Here is an 11,960-nt window from a genome sequence, read left to right on the forward strand (position 1 = left end):
TTCCCTTCTCACCTGTCCTGAAGCCCATTTGAGGTTTGGATGATGGATGTGTTTGCCCCTGAGGGGTTTCTTATGTTACTCATTCTCTTCCCTGGAACTCAATAGTTAATACAAGGGCTTTGAAATGAAAATCATATTTTAAAAAGAGGAAAAGCTGTTTTCTCTTTATTTTCACTAGTAAAGAAATCCCAGCCTCTCCCCAACAAATCTAGTGTTGAAATAAAGAAAAAAGAATCACTTTTCTTTGAAGTAGAGGATTCTCCCTTTAAGGAAAATAAAATCGGAGGCAGCCTCTGAAAGCTGTAATATCTGGGGGATGCTCTACTGAATTTCATCTCACTGCCCACTGGCAAAGACTTTTTGCTTTCCTTGTCTGATGGCCCTGCATTGAATCACTGTCATTTGTATATTTTACAGTAAGTGTGACACTCTGTCTCCACAGGTTACGGCATTATGACCGACGGTTACACAACGTACATCAATGCCTCAACGTGTACAGTCAGCTTTCAACCGACCAACCCTCCAATTATATTTGACCTTCCAAACCCACAGGGTTCCTGAACCTCCAAATGCCCAATTGGAATGTGAGGAAAGGTCTAAAAACTGCCATTTTTCTAATTATAAACTTACGTTCTCTTCCTTGTTTATTTCCAGATCATGTGAGTTCTTTTTGTAAACTGCTGGAACACAAATGATGCTAGAGGTTGTGCTTCTTTATTTTATTTTTTTTTAATGGGGCATCCATTTGGAATCAAAGGAGCGTTGTGAATTTGTAAAATGACTTCTGTTTTCTCAAAGGCCACGCCATTGTAAATTGTTAGTGTTCGCCAAAGGACAGCCAAGCTTTCTTTTGAAAAGGTGACAAAAGTCTTATTTTAATATGCTTTAAGCTGGAAAAAAAAAAAGACAAAAAAAAAAAAAGAAACAGGTAGGCAGTGTTTTAAAAACCACCCCAATTTGCACAACTGTTTAAGAGTATTGTCTGAAGTATTTTATTTTCTGATGTTTTGTTGTTGTTGTTGTTTTTCTTGGGAATGCTTCTTTTTTGCAGACGTGGCCTGGATTTAGAACAATCTTTTCAACAAAAGTAGGCTTGGAAAAGACTTCTCTTCAACACTGTCACTATAAAGAAAGCTGTGTCGAGGGAAGAAAACGGCCCTCTTTTAGAGGATGGCTTAGCTAGTGAGATCCATATTGTGATTATACAAGGATTCATTGTATGTTTGTTTCTTTTAAATTATTTTAGCTTTAAAAATATGGAAATGGAATCTGTCAAGAGCAGGTATTTCATGCAGTAAAAAAAAAAGAAAAAAGAGCGTGCAGACTCCTTTTCAATATGGGTTTATATATATAAATATTTTTTGTGTATTATGACTAAGTTAGGAGTTTAATATTGCCAAGGACAGTACAACTGTAAAGGGGTGCTTGAAGCAGGGCATCAGAAGTCCGAAGGAGCTGACACATTTTCTCAGAACTCAAGGTCTTAAAGAGCTTGAGTTACTTCTAGGTACAGTCACAGGCGCGTATAGATTTAAATGGATGCAATGGAAGCTGACTAAAATAAGGCTTAGTTGTCCTTTATATTTAAATACCCTGAATTGTCTTCTTACTTCCTTCTCCCTACTCCACCCCCCATTTTGCACTGTGTGTCGATGCAATCTGCGCTAGCACAAAATATTGTCGCTAATAGTCATTTCTGTTTTCCCATTGTAAATGCTGTTGAGCTTTATTCTATTTTATGTTATCTTGTTAATGAAATTTAGGAAAGCAGTTGTTTCTTTAAATTTATTGTGATATTCTATATCTAGCGGCCTTTATATGCAAATAAAATTGCAAGATTTTTAAATCCGTGCTGTTTGGAGGGTTGGCTTGTTGGGAGGATGACGGTTTAGTGCTGGGGAAGGAGGGATTTATTCATATGCAACATCAAGCACTCCCTTTCAGTGGAATCAGAATAAGTGACATTTTTTTTCTAATTTTCAATAAATTTTTATTACCCGCCATTCACAGGCTGGCAGGTAGATCGATAAGACACTCAGTGTACTCTTTCCTTCCATCACGCTGTCATCTATCTGGCTGTAGATTTCAGAGAGTGAAGATTTCATCTTTGGCCATAGTAATTTCTACAGGAACAGAGGGACCGTGCAGTGGAGGCTGAAGATGCTATTGTGGATGTGTGTGTGTTAGTGAGAGGGTAAACCAGTGGGTCACGGAGTAACCCCTGCAACGTTCCCTTTTGTCCCTAGGAGCAGTCACCATCTCCCCGTCACTGTTTTTTTAATGATGTCCCCAGCTAGAATGCTGTGGCAGCCAGGAGGCGGCAGAGGGTGGGGGTGGAAAAAACCCTGTTCTGTCTTTTTAATTTTCTCTGGAAGAGCCATTGAAGAGAAGCAGCATGATCTTGAATCTGCAGTCTATCCTCCCCCCGGAAGTCTGCATTCCAGTGTCTGTTCGATTGCATTCTGACACATCTTCCTTCCTTCCTACCCATGGTGCATCCTTTGGTGTAATTCCTGCAAAGAATTCTTGATTTCAGTACCAGTAGAGTACAGAGAATGTTCTAGGACAGAATTCCGGCTCAGACTCATACTTTTAATACTCATTAAGTGTCTTGGGTGGCCACCCAGAGCTGGAGGTGGTCCATGACCATAGTAGCTGAGATGTGCCGTGGGAGATGAACCATGCTCCCTTGACCTGACACATCAGCAGAAGACGGTCGTAACTTCAGGCTCATTCGCAGGGAGCTGGACTGAGAGTTGACTGAATGGAAATTTCATCTGGTTACTGTACAGGGAGTTAGGCTCAGACTTCTGGAAAAACAGGCTTTCCAGAGACAGGTGGGTGATCATGATGACATGTGTGTGTGCACAGCCCTTGAGAGCACATCTGGACACAAACTAATTAAGCTAAGCACTTACTAAAATTGCTTTCCATTGTGTGGGAGCAGGAAGCAACCCAGTCTGCTAAATCTACGGGGTGGACTGGCTCAGACAGAGCTTCCTTTGGCCGGTCCAGGTTCACCAATCCATACATGTAAACAGCCTCCATGGTGGCCAGGATGACTGTCCTGAGGAAATAGCTCTTAGACACCAGGCACTCTCTATCCTTCTGTCACCAGTGACTCTAATAAGTGGGTCTCATATTTTGTTTCTAATCCTCACAAAATCCTGGGAAAGGTCACATAAGCCCCACTTTTTAGATCGGAAACCGAGGCTCCAAAAGTTAAATAACTTTCCCTAGGAAAATGGAAGGTTCAAAATCATTCCCCAGGAAAATGGAAGGTCTGTCTGTCTCCATAGCCCATGCTCTTTTCATCACCCTGCTTCTGGGCCAGAAAAGTTGACGCCCTCCAAGAGCTGATAGAAGACTGATGCAGGCCTGGAGGTACTTCCTATCCCTCACCTAGGGGCCTGCTGGAGCACACTGCCTGGGGCTTTATGACTGCATCAAGTTGCAGCCCATTCTCTCTGCTTGAAGCACAGCACAGCGTGGTGCAGAAGAGCACAGAGCCTAGAGCCAGCATGCCTGTCCAGGTCCTGGCTCCATCTCAAACTGGCACTGATGCCTTTGGCTGGGTACTTACCCTTCCTATAAAATGGGGGTGATGATGATGATGAAGTTGCTGTAAGTTGAAATTGTAAGTCAGTTGTTGGAGTTGTTATTAAGTCTCACTCTCAAGAGCATTATTTCCGAGAAAGCATGTTTGTTTGTATTCCTTGGAGAATCACAGATCTCTCTTTATAAGAATATGAAGGACGCCAAGGGCATTTGCGAGAGGCAGATAAGGGAGACTGACTTTTTAGTTTGGGTATCATAGTTTGCAAAATCCCATCTAATCTCAGAAGAGGAAGGGGTCTGTACTCTTTCGAGTCTCATTAAACGGTAACCATGGATCTCAGCCTCGCTTGCCCTTTGGGTCATTACATTTCATCTCACCATCTTTTTCAAGCTCAATTAGTGATTTTTTTTCCTCTACATTTTCTCCCCAGGCCCTTTTGTCTTATAAAGATGTTGAGGGGTTGCTGAAATTCCCTTAAGAGGCAGGTCACTGTTATTCTGACAGGTGGCCAGCATTAAGCCTGCCTCCATCTCCATCACTTAAGTAAATAAATACTGGGACCCAGGTCTTAAGTAGTGAGAAACAGAAGCTGGGAGGATTGAGGATTTGTCAATTGCAGATGAAACACTTGCTGGGCCCTGAATAATGTCCCCCTCCCCCAACCCTCATGATGTGCTGCTTCTACAGATTTAGCATCCACATATTATTTTGGTTTTCCAGTGTCTTCCCATGCCCTATTCCCACTTTCCTAAAAGTTTTAAGGTACTTTTTGTTTAATTATTAAACCAACGCAACTTAAGAGATGAAGTGAATTTTGAGAATTCGGCTGCGAGCTGAGGCATTTGGAAACACTGCTGGGCATGAGGCAGGAGGTCATGGGATGTGGGGACAGTTCCTGGACTGGACAGTCTTAGTGGGTGGTTTCACAGAAAGCTCTAGGTCCACTTCTGGATGTCAGCTTCTTAATACAAAATGTTTTTTGTCCTACTTTGTAGGGAAGCAGCAGGATTGCTGCATGTCTGTCCGCTCTCTAGTGTGACTCTTCCAGAAGTTTAAAGCTACTTTCCCTTCCTTTTCAAAATGTCATCTCTACCTTTCTGCTCCTATCCTGCCTTTCCGTGGAAGGGAAAACCACACTGATTCAAAAGCCTCTCGGAGAAGCCTCCCTCCTCCCTGGTGCCCATGGTGTCAGTCTCTGCAGCTTATGAGAAGTTCAGAGGGTCAGTGGCACCACCATGGTTACACAGCACTTCAAAGAGATAGCCCCACATTGGCATTTGGACTCTCAATTTTGAACATGAACTGCTTTTTCAGCTTGACATTCAGGAATAATAGAAGATGGGGCGATCAGTTTGCCAGACATAATATGATTTCGTAGCAGAGAACAAGCTGCCTATATAGGGCTTATTAAACCAGATTAGTTGAAAAAAAACTCAGACTCTCACCTCCAAGGGTTCCCATGAGGGTTCACTTTCTTTCACTTCAAGCAGTCCACCTCCTCTGATGGGCAGCCAGTTCCTCCGATGGGCAGCTAGTTAGTTCCTCCTCCTGCAAAAGAGATGGGTACATGCTTGCTGCCTTTGCTACCTCTGAACTTTGACAGCTCTTTGTCATGCATTTTGACATGCATGTCTAGTCTGGAAGACATTGGGAGCTGGTAAGAGCCCCCAACTTTGGCATCAGTCATGCTTGTTTTCAAATCCCAGCTATGCCATTTACCATCTGGGTAGCCTTGGATGTGCTACTTTACTTCTCTCAGCCTCACGCTCCACGCCTGTGTAATGGGGATGCTTCCTACCTGACAATGGATTTGTCAGAGTTGATATAACATCAGTAGGGTCCTGGGCCCGGTGAGCTATTATAAAAAAAATGGAAGATTTTATTATGCTGCCCATCATACTTTCTTAAAAAGAAAGGCAGAAAGAAACATTTAGCTTATTTTTCTCTGTTAGTCAGAGCCCTTCCCAAGAGAAAGTGAATTCCTTGAACTGAACTGAGTCAGGGTAAAGGAGCTGCAGACCCAAGCCGTACATAAATCAAGCTCTTTAAATTCCTGTCTCTCTCTCTCTGAGCTACCCGACAAAACATTTGTGGTATGTTCTTCTCGACTCCTTTCCTTCCTGAATCAGGGATGCCTTACAAGACAAAAATCTTGAGGTAAAAGGCCTTTCATATCTGAGAGCATCTATATCTGGGTAATGGTGAGAGAGAAAAATGCATTTCCATTAGGAAGCATGGCTACAGTGGTACTAAAAGCACGGGTAGACTAAACACACGAAGCGGAGAGCCTGCGCCCATCAATCAGCTTTGATTTTTATGAAGCCACAGTTACCATGAGGTGCATCCGAATGCTCTCAGAGCCTGCTTACCAAGGGAAAGGGCCTGTGGTTTCATAGCCCGTTTCTGCCCCGACCTTAGCGGCTGACCTTGGGCATAGGCTGAGCTTTTCAGTAGGAGCTCCTGAAACAGCAAATGACTCGGAACCCAAATGCGCCATGCTTGGGTTCACCAACGTGCCCTCGCACGTATAGGCAATAATGCTTTGGTAACAACTTAATCCTTAAAGGGACTCATACTTCCTAGAAGCCTTCCCTGAGCTCCCTTATCCTTACCCAGAACACCACCCTACCCTTGATACCGTCACAGCTCCTCACCTGCCACCCCCACCACGCACACACATAATTCTACCTGCGCCACGTTCTGAACGCTGCTTGTCTGCCTGTGAGCTTCCTGAGGTCCGTGACCAGGTCTTCTGTCTCTGCATTCCCAGCGTTAAGTTCCAAAGAAATGCTTTCTTAATAAATTAATCAGTGTTTAGCAGAAAATAGCCAGGTCTATGAGAAACATTGGAGAAATTAATCACAGATGAAATCAACAAATATTGACTGAACGGCTGTAAGCCTAGTGATGTACTAGAAAGCTTCATTTGTAAGACCCAGTTCTTGCCATGAAAAGTCCTTATAATTTGGTCCAAAAAGCAAGATATTGACACATGAAGTTAAATAGCAATAAGAGATTTAATTAATAATTCAAGACAGCAATAAAAGGAAGTCAGGGTCTGTGATACACAGGTTTCTCCAGTTATGTGAGTGACCATCGTTATGGGGAAGTGCTCACTGGGGGTATAAGTCTCAGACAACCACAGGCACCTACCCTAGGAAAGGGAGTCTGAGTGATAATGATAATGTCAATCCCATACAGCTTCATTCCTGGAGGAGAAAAAAAGGTCTGGCCAGTGGCAATTCCAAGTGGGTCACGTAGCTGGTTTGTTTTCTTAATTTACTCTGTGAAATGGTTTTCTCTAATGGCATGCCATTGACAAAATGCACCCTAATGTCTTCATCCATCACCTCCAAGTGCTTTTGCATGCATCAGTTGTTGACTTGTTTTCTCCTGTTCAGCACATAAATGAAAGGAATGATTTATCCAAGGCCACCAGTTACTCTTATGTGGAATCTGAAATAGCTCCCTGGAGAAATACTGCCCTAGCAGGTGTTTCTTTATGCTGCTCTGAACTTGTATGGAAGGGTGACTTTGGCCTGGGCTGCACTGATACCTCCTGACCAGTGGCTCCTGGAGAGCTGGTCCGGGGGTCCACTGCGGTTTATAACTCTCGATATAAGAGCTTGTATTCCTGTGGGTGTGACCATTAGGATTGGGTTATGGGGGGCGGAAACTAGGGCTTGGCAATTGATGCTGTGTGTAGGCATTTGAACAAGTAATGAGATTCCCCTATGAGCTGTCTTGAACTCATATTCACCAGGAAGAGAAAGGGTATCACATGCATGAATGCACTTCCCTTCCTTCTTTTAATTTGTCCTACTTCCTTGAACTTTGCTCCCCAGGCTGGAGACATCTGGCCCTTAAACCTTCAGAGTTTTGCACATCATTGGAGCAGAAATGGAAGATAAACAGGAACATCAAGATAATTCTTATCAGACCTGAACAGACATTTCTCCAAGGAAGACATACAAATTGCCAACAGACACGTGAAAAAATGTTCAACATCGCCAATCATCAGGGAAATGCAAATCAAAACCGTAATGAGACATCGCCTCACCCCTGTCAGAATGGCCATCATCAAAAACACAACAAAAAATAAGTGTTAAGAAGGGTGTGGAGAAAAGGGAACCCTTGTGCACTGTTGGTGGGAATGTAAATGAGTTTGGCCACTACATAAAACAGTAGGGAGGTTCCTCAAAAAATTAAAAATCGAAGTACCATACAAGCTAGCAATTCTACCTCTGGGTATTGACCAGAAAAAAAATTACTAATCTGAAAATATATCTGCACCTCCATGTTCATAGCAGCACTATTTACAGTAGCCAAGATATGGAAGTAACCTAAATGTCCACTGATAGATGAATGGATAAAAAAGATGTCTCATATATATATATATACATGTGTATATTCCATTATATATATAATAAAATATTACTCAACCATAGAAAAGAATAAACTATTGCCATTTGTGACAATATGAATGGGCCTAGAGGGTATTAGATTAAGTGAAATAAGGGAAAGTTAAATGCTATGAGATTTCACTTATATGGGGAATCTAAAAAGCAAATGACCAACTGTAACAGAACAGACTTACAGAGAGCAAACTGGCAGTTGCTAGAAGGGAGGGGAGTTGAGGTTTAGGTGAAATAAGTGAAGGGAATTAAGGATGGCAAACTTTTAGTTAGAAGTCACGGGGATATAATACACAGGGTAAGGAATATAGTTAATAATACTATGATAATTTTGTATGGTGACAGATGGTTACTAAGCTTATCACATTTCATAATGTATTTAAATGTGGAATCACTATGTTGTACACCTGAAACTAACCTAATAATGTATGTCAACTATACTTCAATTAATTAATTTCTTACAAAAGATCGTTTTTATCTGCCGAAGTTTCCTTGAGAGAAGGCAGAGAATGGCAGAGAATGACCCAAACACCACAAAGTTTCCGTCTCATTGAATGATGGTGATCGTAAAGACTAAAAGTTTGAAGCATCAAATAGTACAGAGATCCTGGAACGTTAAACACAGTACTCCTATCTGCAGCATTAACAAATTGGGGCAAGATTTGAAATAGCATGTTTACCTTCTTAGCTCTTATCTCAAAATGTTGAAAAATGTAACTTGGAGGGTTTCTTCCACTTGAGAAAATGTGTTGAAATCAATTTTATGGAAATAAGAAAGATAGTGATACTCATCACAATTTGTTTCTGCCTGTCAGGAGAAAGAAAAAGAGACTATAATACCTCAACAATACTATATGTCCTGTATATAACAAATTAACCCTTTTCCTTGAATGGCTATGTTTCTGGGTACAAATGGAATTGAAATAAGGTGTACAGAAGGATAAGAATTTTCCTTACATTGTTTTCTAACGGTCTGAAAACCCAAAATAAAAAATCTGGAGCTAGGGGCTTCCCTGGTGGCGCAGTGGTTGAGAGTCCGCCTGCCGATGCAGGGGACACGGGTTCGTGCCCCAGTTTGGGAAGATCCCACATGCCGCGGAGCGGCTAGGCCCGTGAGCCATGGCCTCGGAGCCTGTGCTCCGCAACGGGAGAGGCCACAACAGTGAGAGGCCCACGTACCGCAAAAAAAAAAAAAAAAAAAAAAAATCTGGAGCTAATCGTAAGACCATTGGGAGTAGTGGGAAAAACCTGTTGCTTTCACATCTTATAAACGGAAGCTGTGTGTTCTGAGAAAAGTCAGAAACTGTGGTAGGTTCGCATTGTATTCCTCTTGCATTTGTATTGAATAGATCATCTTCCCAAAGAAAGATGAGGTCTATGCGTGCAGCATCCAGGGATAGCAATAAAATATACTTGAGTTCAGAGATTATACAGAGAAATGTAGTCAATAAAGATAAAGTGGGGGTGAGGGAATGAGAAGAAGCAGAGAAAGCAAGAGGTCTAAGTCCAAAACTAAATGAACGTTTGGATTTCCCAGGCCAATAGGTGTGACTTGTATATGCCTTTTGATCACTTTCTTTCTCTAAACTATGAATTGATGGATTTATCTTCTCTAATGTTGGGACACCTGGTTATTTCATTCATATGAGGTCTGCTGCTTTTACAGGGGACCAGGAGAGATGGACCCCTCATCACAGCCTATATGTGATGGGTTTTTCCAACACAGTCAACACAATGGCACATGGGAGACTGTTTTGTGCAGATATTAATTTTTTTTTTTTGCGGTACGCGGGCCTCTCACTGTTGTGGCCTCTCCCGTTGCGGAGCACAGGCTCCGGACGCGCAGGCTCAGCGGCCATGGCTCACAGGCCCAGCCGCTCCGCGGCATGTGGGATCCTCCCGGACCGGGGCACGAACCCGTGTCCCCTGCATCGGCAGGCGGACTCTCAACCACTGTCCCACCAGGGAAGCCCGGATATTACTTTTAAAGAAGACTTTTCCCAAGAAATAAATTATATACCTCCAGTGAAGTGACAAGATGCCGGCTCTTCCAGCTCTACTTGTGGATTCAGCAGTCTCCCACTTATTGATATAAATATTTATATCCATGCCAGTCGTGCTGTGGTTGTTTAGTAGTATTTACAGTGAATAGGTTGGCTGGGATGCTGAGGACATCACCTACTGTTTTTAAAGCTCAGCATTCTTAAAGCTATTTAAAGAAGCCCTTCATCACCACCACTTTCGACCAATGTTAAAAGCAATTCAATAGAAGCATTCTCCTTTCATAGCGCCCCCAAGTAATTGTTGCTGACCTAGAGGCATTCTGGATGGAGACGTATGTTGGCCATTTTTTTCTCTTATGTGGTTCCCTTTCATCTGAAAGTTTTGTAAAATTATAACTGTCTTTCTTTAGTTGAATGTATGCACAGTTCTTTTAGTTTGTTAGAAAATGCATCTACTACTCACCTAAAATCAAAGAGGTTTTCTTTTAGTCCTCATTCTAGGAATGAGGTTTGGAAGTGGCACACCCAGTACATAACTTTTTGGGTGTTAGTGGCCAGTAACATGGACCTGGGGGGTGTTAGATGGAGGGCAGAAATGCATATCTGTACCTCTCTAGCCATGTACCAGGTAACTAATATTTCTCATGTGGCCACTCTGCATCAGGCACTCTGCTTAGCATAATATTCAGTCCAGAGTCAGGCCAAAGAGAGGCTCCAACTGAAGCCATAACCACAGTGGTCTAACCGGCATCAGAGCAAATGAACCTGTTTTCCTCCAAGTGACCTGCATTGAAATCATTGGTGCTACTCCCTTTTCTCTACCTGCTATCCTATAACACAGAGTCTCCAGTTTCTGTAGTGATTTTTGCAGACCACGACTTGTATTTCATAACTTTTATTCTGTAGCCATGATGTATATAAAGAGCAAAAGGTGCCAGTAAATTCATTTATTAATGTTTGATGACAAAACAACAAAACGTGTTTTATTGGAAAAAAAGAAATGAATACGAAGTAATTAACCTTTGGACCATGTGGTTAAGAGTGCATGTGTATAAGCTGGAGAGGTCTGGCTAACGTTAAATCTCAGAAATTAAAGTTTTAGGCCTTTTAAACTTCCATTGTTTGGATGATACAGCTTAAAACAGGCTAATGAGTATACTGTCTCTTCTTCAAGGATTTAGAACTTCTCTGGCTAATATTAACATTGACATCTGCAAAGTGATGTTGAAATGGACACTCAAATAATAAGGAATGGAATATCTCTACCATGGGCCAGGGCCTTGACTGCTTGAAAGTTTTGGGGGATTCCTGAATGTTCCTGTAGTTTTAGGGTGTCTCCCTTTTATTCCAAGTAAGTCAGCCAAAAGACTTCTCTCCACAACTATGTTTCTGTAATTACAGTTAAAGAATTAACTACAAACTCAAGACTTTAAATGTTTCTCCAGTACAGTGCTGAGTTCCACGACTCTATTTGTCAGGCTGATATATCATAGATAGAAATATATAGATATATACCATATATAGATATATATCAAGTGATATATATATGGTATGTATATAAAGTATTTATATATATAACCAGATAGCTGTATCTCTGTTTAAAAATATATACCTTTTAATATATATTCATTTTTTTCAGAAATTTTATCTCTTCTGTTTAAAAGCAGTATCTAAAGGTTAGAGATTATGGCCATAATTTGATATCCACAATTTGTCATCTTTAGCTGGTAGTTCAACCATTTTTTGTTTGAGATTCCACTGAGGTCTTCACTGAAAATGAAGCCTCTCTAATCTTCATCCATTGTCCTTTACACATGAGTAAATATGTTAAACTGCTCATAAAATGATAAAATAATTCTGAAGATAAATGTAAAATGACTTTTCCAAAGACACAAAACAGTACATTACATTCTACTCTGCATAGTGCTTTTGCCAACATTCCAGAGGTCAGAGATTTGACAGAATACCAATTTAAAGGATCGG

At 41.5% G+C, this 11,960-nt stretch overlaps 1 protein-coding gene across 2 annotated transcripts in view; it reads left to right on the forward strand.

Annotated features, from left to right (window-relative positions):
- The window catches only part of MPPED2 (metallophosphoesterase domain containing 2), a 177,119-nt gene extending 175,273 nt beyond the window's left edge, over positions 1–1,846 (forward strand). Inside the window, exon 7 of one of the 2 annotated variants that reach the window (XM_007460929.1) lies at positions 443–1,846. In XM_007460929.1, the coding sequence (XP_007460991.1) occupies positions 443–561 (119 nt within the window). In that variant the 3' untranslated portion in view covers positions 562–1,846. The remainder of the gene's footprint in view (positions 1–442) is intronic. The other variant, XM_007460930.1, reaches the window with a different exon arrangement.
- The last annotated feature ends 10,114 nt before the right edge of the window (positions 1,847–11,960 follow it).

This window comes from Lipotes vexillifer, unplaced genomic scaffold (genome assembly GCF_000442215.2).
Source record: "Lipotes vexillifer unplaced genomic scaffold, Lipotes_vexillifer_v1.1 scaffold627, whole genome shotgun sequence".
In the NCBI taxonomy this organism is placed as follows: Eukaryota; Metazoa; Chordata; class Mammalia; order Artiodactyla; family Lipotidae; genus Lipotes; species Lipotes vexillifer.